The 23514-nt window shown below is 33.9% G+C and overlaps 1 protein-coding gene across 1 annotated transcript; it reads left to right on the plus strand.

Moving 5' to 3' along the window:
* The first annotated feature begins 3666 nt into the window (after positions 1-3666).
* Positions 3667-9355, plus strand: LOC149424689 (uncharacterized). The gene is made up of 3 exons (XM_089631093.1): positions 3667-3678; positions 5183-5460; positions 9178-9355. Exons 1-3 carry the CDS (start codon positions 3667-3669, stop codon positions 9353-9355), a joined length of 468 nt encoding a protein of 155 aa, XP_089487219.1.
* The last annotated feature ends 14159 nt before the right edge of the window (positions 9356-23514 follow it).

The following is a 23514-nucleotide window of genomic DNA, read 5'->3' on the forward strand; positions in this document are numbered from 1 at the left end:
GACTCAAACAAAATCTTCAAAACACTAGACGCCATGTCAATAAGACTACTTTATGCCAAAACTGCTCTCCTACATCTCATCCATAATAATCTTCATATTACAAATCAACCAAAAGCCATAATGAAAACCAGGTCATCAACAAATAAAACAATGAACATTCCGATAGCACACACCACACACGTACAAAGACACTTTCAATACTACGCAACCAAACTTTTTAACAGTATGCCCATTACTTTGAAACAATTAATGACTATAAATACATCTACAAACTTTCTCAAAAAACATATCGTAGCATGGATAAAAAATCAAAATATTCACTTTATTCAAAAGATTATAATTCCAAACCAAAAATAACCAAAATATAATAAGTAACATTAAACATTATACACGTTCTTCATAAATTATTCTAAAATTCATACACTCACATATAAATGTGTGTTTTCATGTTTCAATATATGTCTGTGAAAAAAAAAAAAACTTTCTACTACAACACATAAATACCTGTCACACTTAATCACGAACACGTTAACACCTCAGCACAGGTTCTCCTAGTGAGGTGTTCACGTAACATACAATATCACCCACACACAGTTTTACCTATATCAACCTATGTTCTTTATTTTTTATACTTTTTTCTCTGTACTACAATATAAACCACTGTAATCATTTGTAAAATGTGTATTCAAGAATAGACATAAATAAATAAATAAAAAATGGCTTTAGCCGTTTTTGGTGACCAGATCTCAATAGCCAGGTACTTCTCCATATCATTCCCCTCCCCACTACCTTCACCCTCACAATCCGATTGGGGATGCCATAGTCTCACTGGCTTCAGACGGTTAGAAATAGTTGGGACTCTTGCACGGTATTCACAAAAAATATATAAAAAAATAGAATTCTGTGTTATTTATTTATTTATTTATTTAATATCAACGGTATAAATATACCATAAACAATGATAACATGTCACAGTTAAAATATTTAAAAAAAAGAATTACAAATATATGTGGCATTTGATTGTGAAATGACATTAGAGAGTAAGTAGGTAAGTAAGTAAACAAGAGATACAAGTACATAAGTTTGTATAGTGCAAATAAGGTAGAATTAGATTAAATTAATATTGATTGAAAAGATTTGATAGCATAGCCCTCTTGTACCTACCTTGCGTGCAGTTAAATAGATCTGCCACATCTGCGTATCTATTACTAACTTCATGCAACCTAGGTACAAGCGAGTGTTTGGAATACTCAGTCCTGATATTGTTGCATTTAAACAAAATTTTAGAACGAGTAGCTCTCGTGGGTATATGAAATTCAATGAGGTTAATTAAATCAGGACTGTCTATACTACCATTTACAATTTTGAACATAAATATTAAGTCGGATATAATTCTTCGATCTGAGAGTTTTAATAAATTTAGATTTTTCATCAAGTAATTATAATTTATATTTTCAATGGGAAAACCGAGTTTAAAATTAATGTGTCTTAGGAATTTATGTTGAATTTTTTCGATTGAATCTGAATGTAATTTGTAGTGGGGGGACCAGATCGAGGAGTTATATTCGACTTGACTACGAACCAGGGATCTATACAAAATTTTTAATGTTGAAATATTCTTGAAACCTCTGGAATTTCGAAGAATGAAGCCTAGCATTTTCATTCCTTTATTATTAATATTATTTATATGCGATATGAAGTTTAATTTAGAGTCGAAAGTTATCCCCAGGTCATTAATTTCTTCGACAGAGGTAAGGATTGAGTTATTGAGTTTATATGAATGAATAATTGGTTGATTTATTCTGTAAAATTTAATTGAATAACACTTATTTATGTTCAGATGAAGTTTGTTAAGAGGACACCAATTAATTAACCTGTTCAAATTATTTTGTAGACAGATACAATCTTCAGCACTTTTGATTATTTTAAATATTTTTAAAATGCCCTTTGAACCATCTTCATGCTTTGACTTATTATTATCTCCCATTCTTACTTTTATATTATTATTGTCATTGTTATTGTCTTCGCTCCTCATTTATATATGCTCTCCTTTCACTGTCATCTCTGTTTATAAAACTTATTCGTGTAATTAATATGTTGTTAATGGACTATTTGTCCGTAAATAAATAAAAATAAAATAAAATAAAATAAAATAAAATCATCTGCGAAAAGTAACGTATTAATATCTTCATCAAATATATTTACAATATCATTTATGAACAGTAAAATTGAGTGTTATCTGAATATTTGCGATTTTGGAAATAGTCAGTTTTGTCATAGAACCCCACAATTAGTATTTTGATGATTAAATAGGAGAGACTCATTTTTCGGGTGTTCCTATACAAAACCACTGTAATTGTTGTAACATCTGAAAATACTTTTGTTATTAAAAATTATCACAATAGTCATATAAATGGCGAGCTAGTTGGTTTGAAAACATCAAATTTTCCAAAAATATGCGTCGAAAAACATAAAATAATGGATCAAAAGTATTATTTTGTTATCAATAAAAAATCTTTTTACCCATAACACATCGCTTCCCCTGAAGAATTTACTCAAGCAGAGGTCAATTAATTAATTTACTCGAACGTTTTAAGCCGGTAAATAAGGGATATCATAAATAAATAATGATCATCTCGGACCAGCTTATGTGATACTTACCCAGGCTAGCCAGTGGCGGGCGGGCGCCGCTTTGGGCTGGTAGTGAACTCTCAAGGAAGACGAGGTATGCATCTAGATCCGAAGCGTATCAAGGCCCAGCGCGCGGTATGGCATTCTTGCGACACAAGCATGCCGACTAAAACCATTGGTTAATGAAACTGATAAAAAACTTAATTAATATGATTACATGCAACAACAACAACAAAAGTCATGGAATTTTTCATTTTATTATTAATATTTTTTTTATTATTAAGACAAAGATTCTCGGGTTACGAATAACCTGACAATACTAAGTCGCCTACTACCACCACAGTAACTAAACGGAAAATTTTGCTTTTGTATACAATTAGCCAGCCGAGGACTTGAACTCACGACGCCTGGGAGGAAAATAAACGCGATGCCGACTTAGCTACTGACCGGTTAATAAAACACAGTTTTGTATAAGAAATTTAAGTCTCAATTGGCCAGACTTTTGGATCACAAAACGCGCCCATATCACATTTATTGTGGTCTTCTTTATTCTGTGTGGAGCCATTACAAAGATAAACCGATATAAGTGTGTTGAAGTAAGCTCATTTTGTCCTTAAACATTTTGAAACATTTAAAATCTTTCCTAAACAGATTATCCACATTGCCCTGTCTTGGAATCGAATGATCTTATCATATAATGATTACAATTGACGACAACCATTGTCTTTCAAGTCGGTGCAGATCTCAGTCAGGATTACCTATTCAATAAGTGCAGCACATTGTTTCTAAATCACACGTAAGAAATCTTATAATTTTTAAGTGATTAAAACTTTATTAACCTGATTACTTGGCATACGCAATGTTGCTCGCCCCTAACCAATCTGCAGCAGATCCTTCGCGAATGCATCACGCAAGTTGATGATAGCGGTGCGGAGAGGTGCAGTAAGTAACCTGTTTGCTGTTTTATTCGTATAAAAGTAGACCAGGAAGGCAACAATACACAGCGCAGTCACCACTCTACAAACACGTAGCACCATGAATAAAATTGTAAGTCTCGCATCGCATCTTCTTGTACTAGCTAGTTTTTTAGCTTTTCAATAGCTTTTTGTTCGGCATGGAAAAAAGTATAGTAATCGTTATTTTAAACTCGTTGAATATATCAGTATTTTCTGTGTTTTTTCGCGTTCCAATAAATTCCGTGACGTTTTTAAAAATATGTTGTGTTGTGTGGAAACAAATAGATTTTTGAGATAAAATCATGGTTTCCTGCAGAGGAATTGTTGAGTGTTATAGATATTTTTCGTAAAAACTATCTTTAATATTTTTAATTCGCTCTTAACTTCTTTAAAAATAGATTATCAAGGCATACCAAAGTTTGAATATCATTCTGTACTTGCTTTTCAGGTAGCCATTCATTAAATAAGTTGTATTTTCGAAGGTTAAGTTAGGGTAGGTTATTCAACCGGGCGGTTTTTATGTACTGGCGCTTCATTTTCAATCAATTTAAACTAGAAAATAATTGAGGTTCATAACGTTTATCATTTCTAATTTCAGAAGCATTTAAGAGTTTCGGAGTTAGATGGATGGTATTACAATCGCCAGTTGTTTACTGTTGAGGAAGCTACAAGCCAAAAAGGTGTAAATTCTTGGTATACCTTATATTGAAGGTAATAGGCATTAAAATCGCTTGACAAACAGAGTCTAGAAACGTTCGATTTCAAGCCAAAAACTGTTTTTTATTTATTTTGGTAATAATTTTATAAGAAAGCAAAAAAGTTAATCAAGTGAAACTGTAACAAATAATCTTATCTATAATACTGTATTTTTTTTAATTGTTTCCTTCACGCGTTCATACATTTCTATTTATTTTTTTTATTTTACGCCTATTAAGGCTTTTACATACATATATAATAATATTTAAGAAATTATACTCGTAAATAGTGCAGGAAATGACTGTTTAAAACACATACATAAAAAATATTGTTGAATTTGATCCACACAGTATGTAGGTACAAAATATAAATATAAAATACCCAAAATAATTTTTTTGTTTCAGCCGACAAAATACTGTTAACGGGCAAAATACTTTTTGAAAAAATGAATATACTATTGAAAAAATGTTTTTTTTGTAGTTTACATTTGTACTTTTTATTGAGTAATTTATTTTATTATTTGTATTCTACTCAAGCGAAGCGATAGTATAACCCTCAATTTATCTAAAGAATATTTTTTGGTATTCGTAATGTACACCAATTCCTTATAAAGATTAATCAAAATAATGATTTAGCATTAAGCTTCGCCTTAATGGTGTCCTCTAACTTCTCTAACAGCGGGATTCCAACAAACAAAAACCCTTCAAACATACCTACTGTAGTTACAAAACAATATAATATTATCAAAGCAGCAGATGCCATATTACACATCACCGACAATATGTACAATATAATAAATGAAAAAAAAACATATTTTTTTACTATTTTTAATAAAACACATCAACATGTATCAAGAGCAAAGGTTCCGGAAACCTGTTTAAAACACTTTCCTATTCCAGGTGCTTTTGCTGGTCGCTTCCCTGTCCCTGGCGACGTGCTTGCCGCTGGACCAGGAGCGCGAAGAAGTGCTCCGACGACAGAGACAGGAGCGCGAAGAGGCGGCTGCAGCGCAATATCACTTCGCATCCAACGTACAGGACGGGATCAGCGACCTGACACAGGTGCGGGAGGAAATCCGTGATGGCCTTAACGTGAAGGGTTATTACTCCTACAGCGATGGACACTACAAGAGGAAAGTGTCTTACGAGGCTGATGAGAAAGGATACAGGATTGTTGGGTGAGTCCAATCATCTTTTTTCTTCTCCTTTTGGTGATCTCTTATGTCTTGTGGAGGTTGAATATCAAAAGGGCAAGCTGCAAAGGAGCTTGGAGTAAATCAGTGGTACTGAAAACTTTTTAAGAATCGTTATTTTTCTCTTTGGTTTTCTTGACCGATGTCAAATGTTCAACATCAATATTTTCAATGGTCGAAAGTGTTAACACAGTCTTTGAATGCAAACAATATTATTTTATCTTAGAATAAATACCGATTTGATAAGTTTAAGAGAAATTTCTCTTTAATCACTGGAAATATAATATTACGGAGTATCTTTTTTCCAGCAAATATTGCGGTACATAGATTTAATTTAGATTTTCCTGCGCATTATATAATTTAATTAGCACTGTTTTTCGGGTATAACAAATGAAATTTCCGCTTCCCTCTGATGTACCTACGGTATGTATATGACATTTGATATTTATTGAAACAATCATGTACTTTTGAATTTCGGAATCGTGAATTATTTATATGAGGAAAAAAAAAAACTACAAAAAACGAAATATTCGTTATTATTTTGGAGACCATACACATAAAGAAGTAGATAGATATCAATTAAATCATAATATAGGCAGGTTACTAGGTACCTATATATAATTTTCAGAAAAGCCCGGGAGTCATACGCTTTTTAAATAATTACCTTTATTCATAAAATCGGTGCAAGCAAATACCCAATAATATTGATAATACCTCCAACTTCTGACATATCCCATACATTCCGATGGCAACATGAGACACTAGCGCCTCCTAGCGGCAATATTTGTGCGCCTTTGTTTTCTTTCATACATTTTAATGGATTTTATTCGAAACATATTATTTATAATATATAAATAAATTATAGAAACGGAAAAAAATAGATAACTCACACACGACCTTATTGTTTTTTTTGCTCATACATAAAAAAATATACTTTTAAGTAATCAATAAATTTTTATTTGCTAGGATTTAACCAACTCATTTTATATTTCACCTAATCTGTCACGTTTTTTCTGTTCCTGAAAAATGACTGATGTATTTTTGCTGTTCAATTACATCCGCAAACTGCATACACAGAACCAACTTTTTGGAACATGTTTACATATATATTTTTTAGCAATATTGATCAAAATAAATTTATCATCACCAAATACTAAATAATATCAATTTGCCGTCATTGAAAGGAATTTCAAAGTCAATTTACTACACTAGCGCCTCTTGCGGCCAGAGTTGTTTATATTGCCACAATTTCAGTTCTGTTAGACTTACTAATATAGTAATATTACAGGGTATTTGGGGTATTAGAGTCATATCTGACATACGTTCGTATAACAATGACGAGACCTAGTTACTCGTTTTTGCATAACTTGCTTTAAATTATACTCTTTGGTCGTAAACAAGAATTTTAATGGTGGGCTGATGACTGTAAAGGTTGACTGGCACTAATTATTCCAGTAGAGCAACTTTATTGGCAGTTTGACCACAAAATCAGAGCATAATTAATAATAATAATTAGCATAATAATCAGATTGTCTATTACAAATATTATTAAATGGAAAATTTTGTAGGATAGCGGGAAAATTAGACACTAAAACAAGGAAATTGGTCTACAGAACATCATCTAAATAGAATCCCAACTGAATTACTGCACAAATGTAATTTTTCTGAGCAATATAAAACAATTTAAAAGAATGGAAAAAATAGAACAGAGGCTTGAGGTCTATATTATGCTATAGCCATTGTTGTAGCAGATACACTAGGATAAAACTATGTAAAGCCAACTCAAGATTGTCTTTTAAGTGTGTGGCAATGTTTAGCCTATAATACCCTAGTATTTATGTACAAGTTAAAAGTAAAATGATACCGGATTATATGTTAAAAAGTGTTAGTATTAATAGTACAGTCCATGGTTATCCTACGAGAAGCTGATTCGATTTTAGGCTTCCTAAGACACATTTATCGGTAACACAAAACAATATTTATTATAAAGGTTTTAAAATGTTCAATGAACTCTCTGTAAATGTGAAGACGACATACGACATAACAGGGGTTTGCTCGACGCTCACATTTTAATTATTTCTAATGAACGAATTACTAAAATCTCAAATGTTTCTGTAGGGATCCTGACGAAGAAGCCATTGGCTTTGAAATATGTAGATTATAATTGATTAAAAAGCGGTGTGAACAAAGTATTTAATTTAGTAAGTCCGCTGTTTCCGCTGACCTCCGTACCTTTAAGGTTGTTAAATGAAAATAATTTAGAATAACCCAATCATCATATAAAAAATCTCAATATGTTTAAAACTTTAACGAAGACTGGTTGAGTCTGCCATTGAGAAATCGCCTGAAGGTTTATTAATTTCTATTTACATAAGTAACGGTGCCCTTCTTGTCATGTCCATATTATAATATGGTGACATTATATCAATAGTAATGATGATAAACAACCTACATAGCCAATTTAAACTAGTTTTATAATTGCACTCCATAACATTAACGCGGATTGAATGATACTATGAAACATACAATAATTTAGTACAGACCTTAATCGCGACATCATTTAAAATAATTTAAATATTTTTATTTGCTTTGATCACCTGAATATATGGCATTTTTGTTAGCACTACAACCGTTTTAGCCGTTAAAATCTAGTTTTAAAAGTTCACTCCAAATGAATGACGTGAATTGAATAATGTATAAATAATGAATTTACCTACATATTGCATATTAATGTCTTTCATTGCGGCATCATTTAACGGCATCTTCTTTTATTTTAAAAATAACTTAAATCTTTACGTTTGCTTTTATCACGCTGAAGTTTACGGCATTGTTTGTGCTAGTTTTACAAATATTTACATATAATTTATTTAAATTTCATATTTTTCTTCGTTCATCCTGAAATAGTTAAATATGTGGCATTTGCTGTACATCCATGGTTTATGGACATATTTCTCGTGGACAATTATTAAATCAATTGATTTATTTACTGTTTATTGTGAAAACCAGTGATTCTAATAACATTTCACAACACGTCCGAGTAAATTAATCACATACATGTATTATTTCAGTTGCGATGCACTCTCATGTTAAAAACATACTTATTCTCATCTTGAATTCACTGAGGTTTGACTGAAAAATATCTCTCAGAAGAAAAGTGGTTTGATAGCGTAGTCATTCTCCCCACAGGCATGATCATTGGTAGGTTGGTCCTTCCTCCTGAAAAAAATAAAAATTCCTGTGCTGTCTAGCTTTGCTTAAGTTATCAGGGATATAAAAAGTAATATGTTCCAGAACATCGGGATTGCAAATGTGTCCTTTGGGCAGGTTATGCGCTACTAACTCCAATGCAATTAATCTATTGGTATTTATGATAATTAATTGTTGAGAAATTAAAAGCGAAGCTAGCAGTCCACAATGGAGTGCTGGTACCTACCCTGATGTACGTAATTGAGGCATGCAACTGTCAGAGAAAGGACGAAAGTAGACTGAATGCTGAAGAAATGAGATCCCTGAGGCGTATGTGTGGTAAAACCATCTATGATCGTGTGAGAAATGTGGAGATTCGCAAAGAGTGCAAAGCTAATGTAAGCTTAATGAGTAAGATCAAGAAAGGGCGCTTAGATGGTTTGGGCATGTAGAGCGAATGAGCGAAGAAAATATATTTATGTTGTTATATACTATTTGTAATTTCCCTTGTTTCAGTGAGGAGGTCCAGCCCCTGAAGGGTCCCCAGGTGAACCCTGAGGGCAAGGCCTCTGTTCACACGATGGCCCATGGTAACGAGGTGGTGTACTCTGTGGTAGGAGACGATAACACGAGACACAGGCGGCTGCACGAAAAGCAGGAGGAGCAACGAGCCCTGCAGCCTCTAAGGAATTAACACATACTAAACCAATGATCCCACTCCGAGGATTAAATATCAATCCACCTTATCTACAAAAAACATGCAAAAAATTCTCGTGCTTAAAATCAAACAATGTTATCTACACAAACGTACCAATAATAATGATATATTTTTGTAGATAATGTTGTTTGACTGTAAGCCTTAGAATTATTAATTTGTATGTTTTTTGTAGATAACGTTGTTTGACATTAAGCCCTCGACTCGTAGTATTACTAATCAAAAAGACCAAAAATAAATCACTTTTAAATAACGCTATTCCATAGTTTTTTTATTCACCAACAAATATTATGCAACGACAAATATTACATAAATACAGGTTGTATCAGCATGAACTCGAAAGATTTTAACCAGAGCATATTTGAAGTAAAAAATGTATATGTCGTCATGTTGTCAGATAACTTGTATTTCATCAAATTAAAAATATATTTTTCCATCACATGTCGCCACTGGGTACAGTCTAACGTATCACGTGATATGCACGCCGTTTCGTTCCAGCAGCACCGTGTAGACGAGACAGAACACATGTCACGTGATCCATTGCAATGTATCAGTGTTTTTGTTTTTAATTGAAAAAAATATCACCGAACAGGAAATTGACTTCTACATTTTTAACATTTAAAGAATGTAAGCAATGTAAGTCTATGAATAAGGTTAAATATATGATGAAAAATTGGCTATCGGAAAAAAAAATTACTTTAATATGTATGAAAAAATGTTGATTCTGTAGATATAAGATGTAAATTATAACTCATAAAAATGTATATGTATCTAAACTTTAAGCACCTGTTGACAAGCCAATTCAATTGGCTTAGCAGGACTTGTTTGTTGATATGTATTAACTATTTTTTTCAATAAAAAAACTCTAAATACGCTCAGGGAACGATGGTTTCGGTTACGTGCTGATATATTTTGTACAAATGATTCCATTACTCCGACGATTCACCAAAAGTCTCAGGTTCGTCAGGTATAGCATTATCAATACTGACTCGAAAATTCCACTCCTAAAACATATAAGTAATAGATTTGCACACAACTTTTTACTCCAAATTAGAATCAAACCCCAATCCTTCTATATACTATCTCGGCTTTTTCTTCTGAGCCAATAGCCCAGTCAATGAAGGTTTTGTGTCGGAACTAATTCCCCGGAAGCTGAATTTTTCACAGATGTTAGAAGACCTTTAGACATGTATTTTTACAAAAGTCCCCGACTTTCCCCCTTGTGCTTCCTTCCCCACCCCCTCTTGAATATATTTTTCAAAGCCTTTCGGAATACGCTAATATCTCCTTAATGGTTTTATAAAATCATATTATTTTTTTTTTTTTTAGTTTCTAATTAGTTATTTTAAAAAATTGTACTCCTTCATTTTTGCGAGAAAAGTTATACAATCTCTACAATTTATTAGTAAAAGAAAAATATCAGTTTTTAAAATAGTATTTCAGAATATATTTGCACATAACTTTTTTCTGAGCCTCTTAACGAAAAAAAATAAATCAACAAAACTTGTAGACAATATTTTTAGCTATAAAATAATGTATATAATGATGGGTTTTAATTTATAATAAGGCACGTAGGCTGTTAATAAGGAGCACGGCGCGCGGCGGCTCGAATACGCAGCGGTTCGCGGCGCAGCGAGAAATTACAAAAACCTAAGGAAAGTAATGACTAATTCATGGGTTTGCTTTTTTTATAACAAATTCATTTAACGTTGAAGAGTTTTATTGTTATTTACCAGTTTTAGTTCGGAGGGGAGGGGGGTAATATAAATATTTTCCCCTGCCCAATGAAGCGCTTTCATTATCCACCAACCGCCGTGCCCCGGTCTGGCTAAACAGTCTTATTATTTTGTATGATTGTTTGTTACTTATTATTTAAATAAAGGTTTGTGGGAAATTTATGGGAATCAGTTAACGCGTCCTCAACTGTAACCCACATGCTCCAGGGACATGAATATTCTCGGGCAAACAGAGTGTAACGGACGTACTGCTCCAATATCAGCCGACGCCCCATATTATTAATTTGCTATTTGCCCTGTTATTATTGTCGCCCCATATTATTAATTTGCTATTTGCCCTGTTATTAAAGTAAAATATACTGCCGAAAAATGTAAAATTGTTATGTAAAATGTAAAATTGTTACAATAAACGAAACGTCGGAGCTTGGCTAGAGGTATACGGGCAGAGAAGTATTGTGAGAGCTGGTAAAATCATATTCATATTTTAATTCGGGCACGATTGTTAGAACCGTGCCAAAACGTAGTGGGAAGCCGTGCCGTGCGCCATGCGCCGTCATAGCGTCACAAATGACCGGTGGTACGCCGTCATTACGTCCCACGGGCACGGTTCTGAGGATCGTGCGAAACTACCGGCCGAGCGGCGGTAGACGTCCCGGCGGGGCGCCGCGATAGCGTTGCAAATACAGCTCACGGATTCCAGGAATCAAAGAGAAAGTGGGCCCGTGTGCGCGTCGCGCGCCCGCTGGCGGCTATAAAACGGGCAACAGGCCCTCAAAACGTGAGATAGCCAGCAACCACCACCAGCTCAACACCTCTCTCTCTGCTCTGCCTTCTACCTCGCTCCGACTTCTGCTTCTACTCGCCTTCTTTCACTCTGACCCCCGCTTCACCCTGGACCACGGACTTGCCTACCCCTTCGGACCAGACCCGGACTCAGCATCAAGGACGCGAAAACAGCATTCGGACCAGCTACAACGGCATCAGAGACGGCCCCGTTCTACCCCTCCACGCCACTGAAGGAAGACATCTTACGCCTCCACAGATTGGGATCACCGGCCCTATCTACAGTCTTGTGTGTCACGATTACGTCTGATACACAGAGCCTACACTTTAACAGCAGCGTCTCTTGTCCACGTAATGAGATAAGAATACCAAGATATTGATGGTAAATTAAGACAAATAGAAAAAATGTATCAAGATTTAGTTACGTGGAAAAAAGATATGGAGGAGGTTAATAATAATGACAATCTAAAAGAGACGATTTCATATACTGAAGCAAGTGAAGACAGGATTAAGGAATCATCGAGTAGGACTGCCAAGTTATGGCTTTACCTTCTACATTGCATCGACCTCATGCTTAGATTTATATTTGCAGAGAAGTCCGGGAATCGGAAAATGCACCTAAATACTATTGTTGATATGCTTCCATTTTTCCACCCGGTAGGACATTTACCATACGGAAAATCAGCACATATGTACGTTCAAAGTATGTTGCAACTCGAATCAAGAATAACTAAAGAAGAATATTTACTATTCACTGAAAATGGGTACTTTACAATAAGAAGAAGCGACAGATATTGGTCCGGTACGTGGACGGACATGATCATCGAGCAGTGTCTCATGCGACCAATGAAATCAGTAGGAGGTTTGACACTTTGGCGCGGAATCACTGACAGCGCTTTGTCAAAGTGGAAACTTGGAATCACTTACTGCGTGAAAGTGCAAGAGAGCATTGAAGAATTCATCGGTATAGAATTTAATTTTACTGAACAGCATGTTGAGCTGCGCGAATCACGGAAGAAAAGGGATGAGCTAGATATAGAAAAATATACATCATGGCTAAGACAGCACAGCCCGTTCACCAAGCTCTCGGGGGAGCTGGTGTATTTATCTTCAGGGTTTATTTCAGATAATAGTGTCAATTGTGATAACGCTTATGAGGTGAGCCTGGCAGCTATGCAAAAAATGAAAGGATGTAATTTTGGAGATATACGACTGAAAAGGAAAGACATGGTGACTACCCAGCAAGATTCAAATCCGCAACTGTTAGGACGAGACAATCTTCAGTAAACTCCCAGCAGCTATTTAACAGAATACTGTGCATTAGTGATAGTCCTAGCAAGCTTTAGACCTACTTAGGATATGAATTGGCTTCATGAACCCTTCTATTTTTGATGAAGTCTCCCTTTGTAAAGGAACAAAATCATGTATGGCGAAAGTATTTAGCGAAAGTATTCATGACGAAGTTGATTTGGAAAATGCTGCAATAGTCATCGATGGGGGATACCTACTACACTCCGTTGTTTGGCAAACTGAAACTGCTTACGGAGACATCATTAAATCATACTCACGTTTCGTCCATACAAAATTTGGCAAACATTCTATTGTCGTTTTCGATGGATACCCTGAAGAACCAACTGTAAAATATGAAGAGCAAAAACGAAGGTCGGCTAACAACTCATCGTGCGATATTCAATTAAACTTCACTACACGTTGTTTGACTAAGAAGGAAGCTTTCTTATCTAATAAGAAAAACAACAAAAATAATGATTGAAGCACTGTGTCATGAATTTAGTGAGTCTGGTTTGAAAACAGTCACGGCCGCAGGTGATGCCGATATTGACATTGTACTAACCGGCATTGAACAATTCAACATCTTCTCAAAAGTGATTGTTGTTGGCACGGATAGTAACCTTTTGGTATTACTTGTAAGTCTTGCTCCTGAAGGAAAATCTATTTTTTTCTGTATAGATGTTGGTGGAAAGGCCTATTCAAGAACTTTCTACATCATAGAGAAACCTATAATGTTACATAAAGAGATTCTAAAACACGTGCTATTTACCCATGCCATTACGGGCTGTGATACTACCCCATCTTTATATGGGTTAGGAAAGATAAAAGCTGTTGACATGATGAAAAACAATCCCGAAGCAAAACGCGCAGCTGAGGCATTTCTGGAAAAAGATGCAACTGAAGAGAACTTGTTGCAAAATGGAGGAAAATTCGCTCTCGCCATGTATGGTCTTACTAATGTAGTAAGACTGGTAGCTACTCTAATTGAAACGAAGCTCGATACTATAAGTTTACCAGACTAACGACAAAATCAGCTTTTAAATCTAAATTTGACTTAGCAAAACTACCACCGACTTCAGAATCGTGTCATCAACATTTGTTGAGAGTTTATTTGCAAGTACAGTTTTGGTTAGGAAACAAACTAAACCCTATAAACTGGGGATGGAGGTATTAAAATGGTGGAAAGAAGAAATTTTTAAAATCATTTGCTCCTGATGACCTTACTGTGGCTGCAGAAAATCTGGATTTACCTGATCTGCCATGTGCTACAACCGTAACGGATTATCATGTCTGAACACACCCCAGTATGATGAATAAATGGAAGACTCTCTTGACTAGAAAATTATTTGAATATTTGCCTAATTTTGTCATAGATAATATTGATAAGTATATAATATAATTTACAAACCGTTTTGTCATTATAATTTTTTTTAGGTGTATTTTAAGAAGCTTTTTTGAAAGTAAACCATTTTAGATCTATGCACTATTTTTAGTGATTTGTTGTGTCGGTATTTTATTGTTGATAGGTGCACATAATAAAACAAGTGAGAATTTCCACAAAAGATTTTTTAGAACTTCGCCATAACATAAGGTCTGCAATATTTTAATGTTGTTAAAGGGTAGTCCCACGCTGTTGTAGGTATTTTTGGCTTATTTCACATAACTTTATTTAAATAATAAGTAACAAACAATCATACAACATAATATGACTGTTTAGCCAGACCGGGGCACGGCGGTTGGTGGATAATGAAAGCGCTTCATTGGGCAGGGGGAAATATTTATATTACCCCCCTCCCCTCCGAACTAAAACTGATAAATAACAATAAAACTCTTCAACGTTAAATGAATTTGTTATAAAAAAAGCAAACCCATGAATTAGTCATTACTTTCCTTAGGTTTTTGTAATTTGTCGCTGCGCCGCGAACCGCTGCGTATTCGAGCCGCCGCGCGCCGTGCTCCTTATTAACAGCCTACGTGCCTTATTATAAATTAAAACCCATCATTATATACATTATTTTATAGCTAAAAATATTGTCTACAAGTTTTGTTGATTTATTTTTTTTCGTTAAGAGGCTCAGAAAAAAGTTATGTGCAAATATATTCTGAAATACTATTTTAAAAACTGATATTTTTCCTTTACTAATAAATTGTAGAGATTGTATAACTTTTCTCGCAAAAATAAAAAAATACAATTTTTTAGAATAACTAATCAGAAACTAAACAAAAAATAAATAATATGATTTTATAAAACCATTAAGGAGATATTAGCGTATTCCGAAAGGCTTTGGAAAATATATTCAAGAGGGGGTGGGGAAGGAAGCACAAGGGGGAAAGTCGGGGACTTTTGTAAAAATACATGTCTAAAGGTCTTCTAATATCTGTGAAAAATTCAGCTTCCGGGGAATTAGTTCCGACATTGGGTCTTTTTTTCCCTTCATTGACTGGGCTACAAAGGGAAGTAAATCGTTCTGCAGATTGAGGTGATGTTACAAAATGAAGATATTATAATAAACATGAATACATAACGAAATAATATTATTTTTTCTTGTTCCAAATAAAAATATGCACAGTTGAATTTTTTTTTCATGCCAAAACTTGGAATATAGACATAGCGTGGTTAATTCTGGAACAGATTCCGTACAAAACCAAATAGTCGTATAAGTCATAACCATAGAATAAACAAGAAAAGTCCTTCAGATAAATTTGAATGGAAACTAATTTATTTATTTATTATATATAATTTGTACATTTATTTATAACAATTACAGGTAATATAGCCTAAGACGTTATAATTGTACCATTTATGCAGTGTATATGCAATGCCAAAATCTCGCAAATACGCAATAGGACACAAAAAATAAATCTATTTTTTATCTACCGCATTCAAAAAGCACGTAGCTCTCTCCACAGGTGAGTTCATAAAGAAATTAGTGCGACTTGCTCTACTATATAGAAGATTGTGATGACGTCCTCGAGAGTGAGACTCTGGTACAAAAAAAAATAATTGGGCCAGTATCTCATTATTAGATAAGTGACCATGTATTAGTTGAAAAAAATATTTAAGCAAAGCAATACCTCTTCGTGTTTCTAGGGAGTGGTAATTGGTCATGCCTAATATATAAATCGATGGGTAAAGCCAAGGGTAACGTCCATAGAGCCGCGAGAATAAAAACCTTAAAAAAAATTATGGACTCTTTCAATGCGTAAAGTGTATGTTAATTAATGTGGAGCCCAGATGATCGAGTTTGATTCAAGTACACTTAGGACTAGTGTGTTATATAATAACTTCAGTGTTTTTGTGTTGCGAAACGGATATGAGTTTCTAATTACGAAGCCGAGAAGCCTGTATGCTCTGCTTATTAAATCATCGATGTGTTGGTGAAAAGTTAGTTTGCCGTCGTAAATAACTCCTAGATCTTTGATTTGGTTTAGGTGTTGGAGAATAATTTCATTGGTAGTATATTCAAATACATGCGGTTTCTTTGATCTTGTATACGAGACGATATTGCACTTGAGTGTACTGAAGTTTAAGCCATTTATTTTGGCCCAGTTTGAGACGCAGTCAATGTCACGTTGAAGGAGAATACAGTAAAGATGATTTTTTATTGAGCCATATAGTTTTAAGTCATCTGCAAATAGTAAATACAGCGAATGTGTGATGACTGTACAAATATATAATACATTTCTACAATGATCTATGCTATTACTAACTATATATGGAGATAGTATACGGTACCATACTTACCCGGTATGTCACTTAAGATTAACACTTAATTAACATTAACTAATTGTTTATTAGCGAAATTTAGATACCAGATTTAGGACATAATTGGAAAATTGGATATAATTTGACTTTCTCTCAGGAATGGTATATTTAATTTAAGGGTATGATAGCTTAAAAAGGTAAGTTTTTAGTTAAACCTGAATTCTGTTGGACTTGTTATGGATCTTAGTTTCTGAGGAAGTTTATTCCAAGCCTTCGGCCCAGATGCTCCAAAAGCGCGATCACAAAACTTAGTTATTTTTTTAATGATAAACTAATGTTCATAAGACAAGGTTTTATGCATAGCATAAAGGATAAAAAGTAATTATAAGCAATAATTAGTCGCCTGGTCACATTTGGCGGGTTGGAAATAAGCCGACATAGCTCAGTGGTTTCAGAGCACCTGACCGGACATCAGAAGGCACGGGTTCAATTCCCGTTGGCGGCATTTATTTTTACTCCGGAGATATTTTCAATTTGTACTGATATTTCAGGCGACTAATTATTGCTTATAATTATTTGTTGCCAAACTTAATATTTGGTTTGCGCTTAGGTTCCATCAGTCTGCCTACAGCTGCTGATGTTGCTGATCTAAGAACTCAAATCGACAAAAAAAGAAATTAATTGTATTATTTTAAACTTTTGCCTATTTTGAATTGAAATATAGTTTTTATACCGCTTGAAGATCTTATCCCAGAGATTGAGAAAATGAAATAAACTGAAATGTCATTTTTTTTACTTATCCTCCTACCTAGCATGATTGGAAAAAAATGGAAAACCTTGACACGTTTTCTTTAGTTATAGAATTATTTCAAGTTATTCGGGAGCCTCTATGGTAGACTTTTAAGCAAAAGGAGAAAGCCTGGTATTCACTCTTCGTATTATATGTGTGACTTATAGAAATGAAGATATAACGAGTTTTATGAGGACGTGTCATTCGGTGACAGATATAGCACTATGTGACCCGAATGGATTTTTATGACAGAAAAAAGGATGATTTCACTCGATTGACAATATTAGCTTACCAACTAAGGGATAGAAGTGGCGTAGGGTTAGGCCACTCGTGGCATATCTAACATTTCTTTTAATGATAGTTAAAATTTGAGTCAATAAACTGGGATCAATCGTTGGGAATAATTATTAATGTCTTCGACTTCCACCTAGCGAATACCTTTGAAGACATGAACAATTAATTTGGCAGTTTCAATTAAAATTACCAAACGATGCCCATTTTGCAATCATTTTCAGCTATAATATTTTAATTAATAATAATTCATGGCCAAGGTGCGAACAAAATTACCTAACGAGTTGAAGAACAATCAATAATAATTAGTTAAATCAAAACCTGTTACAAATACAGGTATTTTCCAAATAAATCAGCCAGCCCATATAAGGTGCATCAATCGTTGATCAATCGTCAGTTTCGATTGTTTAGCTAATCAATAACTTAATATGAAGTTTATAGCGTGTTTCGTGGCCTGCATAGTAGTGTGCAGTGCCATCCCTCCACCCCTTGTCTACAAGGCAGCCCCTACTCTTCCTGAATACCACATCGGGAATGTAAAGCTCGTTGAGCATGTCGGGAAGAAAACCAACTCTGAGGTAAGATCATTTTTGAATAAGGTTTATTTCAGAGGTCTTGTGTTCGTACCTTGAGGTATTCCATTGATTGTTGGAAAGTATTTTCATAAGTCTTCGAACATAACCTCACTCTTCTCTTGGTTGATTTGTGAACACTTTAAATTAAAATTGACAAATTTGTATTGTTTTTAGATCGAAGAAGCCTCCCTGTTCAAGAAGCAGGCCGAGGGCGCGCACTACGCCTTCGAGAGCTCCGTGGACGATGGGATCATGGACCACGCGCACTACCGCTCAGAGAAGCGCGATGGGCTCAATGTGGAGGGCTCCTACTCGTACAGCGACGGCTTCTTCCGTCGCACCGTACACTACCTGGCTGACGATAAGGGCTTCCGAATTGTCAAGTGAGTCAAACTACTTATCGTATTAATTTTCTTTTCAATTGTCTTCTCCATTTTCTTCATACACTTATTTTCCTTACGCTTCTTTTTCATGAACCTTCTACTTCTTCATAAACTTATTTTTCATATTCATCTACTTCACAAGATCCTAATTGATAAATATATTCTTCATACACTTCTTCTACACATTCTTCTTCTTCGTATTCTTTTTCTTCATAAACATATTCTACTCTTTCACATAATTCTTCTTCAAATTATTCTTCCCACTCGATCGATTTTAGTTATTTAATTATTTTTGTTTATTATGGCAAGTTTGCAAACACGTTTTGAGCGATCGCTTATCATAATGTGCCAAATTTATAGAAATATTGGATAGTCGGCCAAATCCAGGTGGATTCATTGACTTTAAAGTTCATACGTGTCAATATTAATATTTTGAGGAATTATATGAACTAAATAATATGGTATTGGTTGTTTATACATATATAATCGCTCGAGTGACACATTCTTCTTTTTCATATTATTTTTCTCCATAAACTTATTCTAGATATTATTCTTCTCTGTACACTTATTCATCGTATACTTCTTTATCACATTACTTATAATCTTTCAACAGCTCTCTGTACATAATCCTACTTTATACATAAGCCCGTTTCAAATGTCTTGCCGATTCTTGTCTCCATACGTCAGTTTTCCAAAGGTGCTGTAGTGACAAGACTGAATTTGGTTTAAAAAACATTCAAAACGGTTTTGTTTTGCCACTGATAAATATATACTCCGTCTTCTAATCTTCTCATTCCATACTTTACTTCCTAAATAAATCCCTAAATATTATCATCACAATCCAACTGACTTCTGGTAGTAGAATATCCACATAAAATAAAAGATAATTTGGTGATGTATATTCTAGGGAAGAACAAGAGCCCATTGGTGATGGTCCAGTGGTAGATGTCAATGGAAAGGCTGTCGTGAAGTCGTCTCTCGGCTCCGAGTACACCATCACCGCCGAGGACTACAAGCAGCAGACGGTGGACAGCTTGCACAATAACAAAAAGAACTAGAATAATTAAAATTTAAGCAGTCACTATCAATTATGCCAATACCAAATGTTGCAATAAATTACAAACAGCTTCAACAACGTTTTCTCTTTTTATGGTGTTATCATCCCCTAGTATATTATTTGATGTAACACAGTTTTCTGTGGCGTGTACCACAATTATAATAAATCTTGTGATCCCACATTTCTCACAATCTATGCTTCCGCTATAAGCTTAGTGAGATGGCCTTTTCATTTCTAAAGAAATTACTAAGTGCAGTTTTTTCTTCAGACATAGTATTTTCTTTCTGAACATTGTAATGTGAAGATTGAGCATTGTGAAAATATCGTTATTGTTAAAATTTAAATAAAAAATATTTGTAAACTGGTTAGTTAAAAGCACAACGATATTTTATTTTGTAATCTAAATGTTTTCAAACTAAATAGTAAGGTTGAATTATCAATTTAACCAAATTAAAAACTACATTAAATCAACATCCATAAAATTATTTAAAACCTTTTTTTACATTAGCTCCACGCAGGAGACCCTGGGGAAATTCCCTCAGGGTCTTTGTCATCTTTGGGGATGCTATGTGGAGGGTCATTTTAGGAAGAGAAGGGGAGGATATTTTGGGAAGAAAAAGGGTGTGAAGGGAGGGTAGGAATCTGGAGGTCATTGTGTCTAGGAGTGACGGACAGACAGAAGTGACGAATCCATTCTCCTACTGCGGTGCAAGACGATGTTCCGAGAGAGTCCTGCTCCAGAGGTCAAAAGATCTCCCTCAACCAGTCTCTTCCGATCCGGGCTGCCACGCAGCTGGTGGGCAGACGCATTTGTCGCCAAGACCTGAACAAACGTCACCCTGTAAACCCGGGCATCCCTGCTAAGTCACCAAACGTAACGAACCACCTGCGGTGACCTGTGGCAGAGGTGTTGGTTATCCAATAAATGGTTTCCAGGGCGGAGGTACCCACACACACCTCCCAAAATTAAAAACATCTAATGGGTGCATTTAACCCTTAAGAACGCATCAAGGTTTTTTTAAATAATACGAATGATTATTCACATTAATCTTTATTAAACATTCAAAAATGTAGGTATATATGTATATAGGTTATAACGCTACATCGATATAATATTCAAGTACATAAGTATGTTTTCAGTACATTTATAATTTAACATTTATCATCAAATCCTACAGACAGACAGACAGACAGACAGAATAACAAGTACACGTAAATGAAACAATTCAATTTTGAAAACTGATTGAAATATTTTTACAAAAAATATTAGTTTTAATATTTATATAAGATACATTCATCACAGTTTACAGTTTGAATTTTACCGTCAAATTGACATAAATATGTGTATACCTATTCCAGTCTTTCACTTGCTACATTCGAAAACAAATTGTAACTTCATGAATTATTCATGTTGATATTTTTGGAAAACAAACAGTCGGTGAAATTACCAAGCGTGGAAATGCCTTATTTTTCTGTCCAAAAGTTAGTACCTCCATCGTAATGTATACAGTGGTCAGCATAATCGAATAAATGTTTGTTTCCCGTTAGCAAATTCTCGAATCTTTATAGTTTGACTGATTTGTAGTAAAATTTATGCGTGCAGTTTATATCAAGGTTATTTAAAAAAATCCCTACAAATTAGTCGGATGTATAACTGTTTTCTATTTATTATGGCAAATTTCGTTCATTTCATTAAAAGTTATATAGTACAAATATCTCAATATTTCAATAATTCGTCCATACCATATCTGTCAATCCGTATAAATTACATTTATTTTTAAAATCATGTGACAATGACTACCAGATTGATAAAACTGCGTGTTAATCACTATATACATGCTGAATAGTTAATTACCAAATTAATATAGTGATTAAGTAATTTGAACCATTACGAAAATTGAAGAAATCGCCCAATGAATTGTATTTGTGGTGTCTCCTTTTCGGCACAGAGACCAATAGATCAACTTCAAAACAATCAAAACCCGATCTTTCAAAATATTTCAACACTTTTGTAATCGTTAATTTCACCTTGAACACGTTCATCGCCAATACAAAATATATGAAATCAACAATTAAGCCCTTGTCCGGAATAACATTATTTCCAAAAAGATTATTATTTTGGAAAGTTGGAAAAAACTAAACCACGCATTTTTCATTAAATTTAATATTTAAATTACAATAAACATACCATTCTCAAAAGTTTTAAGTAAAAGTTGAGAAGAAAGGTTTTTAAATTAGATTTCCATCACTTACTCAACATTGATAGTTTTGTCAAATACAACATTATTCCAGGCAAGTGCTTAAGTCATAAAACAATTTTTAGAAGTGTGTTTACTTTAAAAAACTACGGTGTATACTGGAATAAGAGTAACATATTAAAATATTTAACAAACTACGATGTTTTCGTGGAAGAAAGACCCAGCTTTCGAACGACAAACTTATCAACCCACAAAATCCTATTCTTACAAAACTTTTTTCAAATTTTCCATGAAAACCCTGGCTATCCATCATATTTTGAAGAATTGGAAATTGGCATACATCTATAAAATATGCGATTTAACTGTCAGAATGTCCTTACATGGAAAGTATTAAAAAATGAGAAGGATGTTTATAAGAAAAAACAATCAGTTGAAAAATTCAGCAATACATAATAACATTATTTTACAACATAGAAGAATAATTTTAGGCGACAGTTTGATACAAGCCCATTACATAGAGAAAGCTATTTAGCATTGTTATTACAATATTTGACTATACTAATATAATTAACCATCTATTGAATAACTTCATCGACATTTTTAACAACGATTTGGTCCTGCCAAAGTTTCCTTACAAAACGTTTTACATTATTTAACATTTTCTATTCAGTACAGGCTTCCTCAGTATGAAGATTTAACATATTCAGTAAAACACACATCAAAGTCATCAAAAATCCATCACACAATATTTTGTGACTAACTACCCCATCTCAGACTCATAATTTAAAATGAACAAGTACGTTCACCTCTCACCTATTCATATGGAATGTTTTTGCTTCTTCCAAATCGTCGATTTTTTTTTACACCTACCAAATCGCTACTTTTGTTTGTGGTCAATTTTAAAAACACCTATTTGAATAATAAATACGGATAAACGACATTGATATGCTGATAAAGTTTTGTTAGTTAGTTGGTAGAACATTTAATACTGTATTTAATACATTTTTTCATAAAATATAATAGATAGTAATGGATTATTTTTCAATCATGCAAATATGATTCTTGCATTCATAATGTGAAATAGCATCTTATAAATTTTATTAGTTAATTAAAATGTACTTTATTTAGTCAATTTACCACCAATAAGCATGCATTTATTGTACAATTGTAATTTATTTTTATTGTAAGTAGATATAACTGAGACGTTATTCATTAATATATTAAGTACGTATGTAATTTTATCATTATTGGCCAGTTGTTTCACAAAACTGAAATAATAAAAGAACTTGAATAGAACCTTCATAAAACCTGAAAATCAACTGTGATATT

The sequence above is a fragment of the Hesperophylax consimilis genome, chromosome 4 (genome assembly GCF_061612785.1).
Source record: "Hesperophylax consimilis isolate HC1 chromosome 4, BYU_Hcon_1.0, whole genome shotgun sequence".
NCBI classification, from domain to species: Eukaryota; Metazoa; Arthropoda; class Insecta; order Trichoptera; family Limnephilidae; genus Hesperophylax; species Hesperophylax consimilis.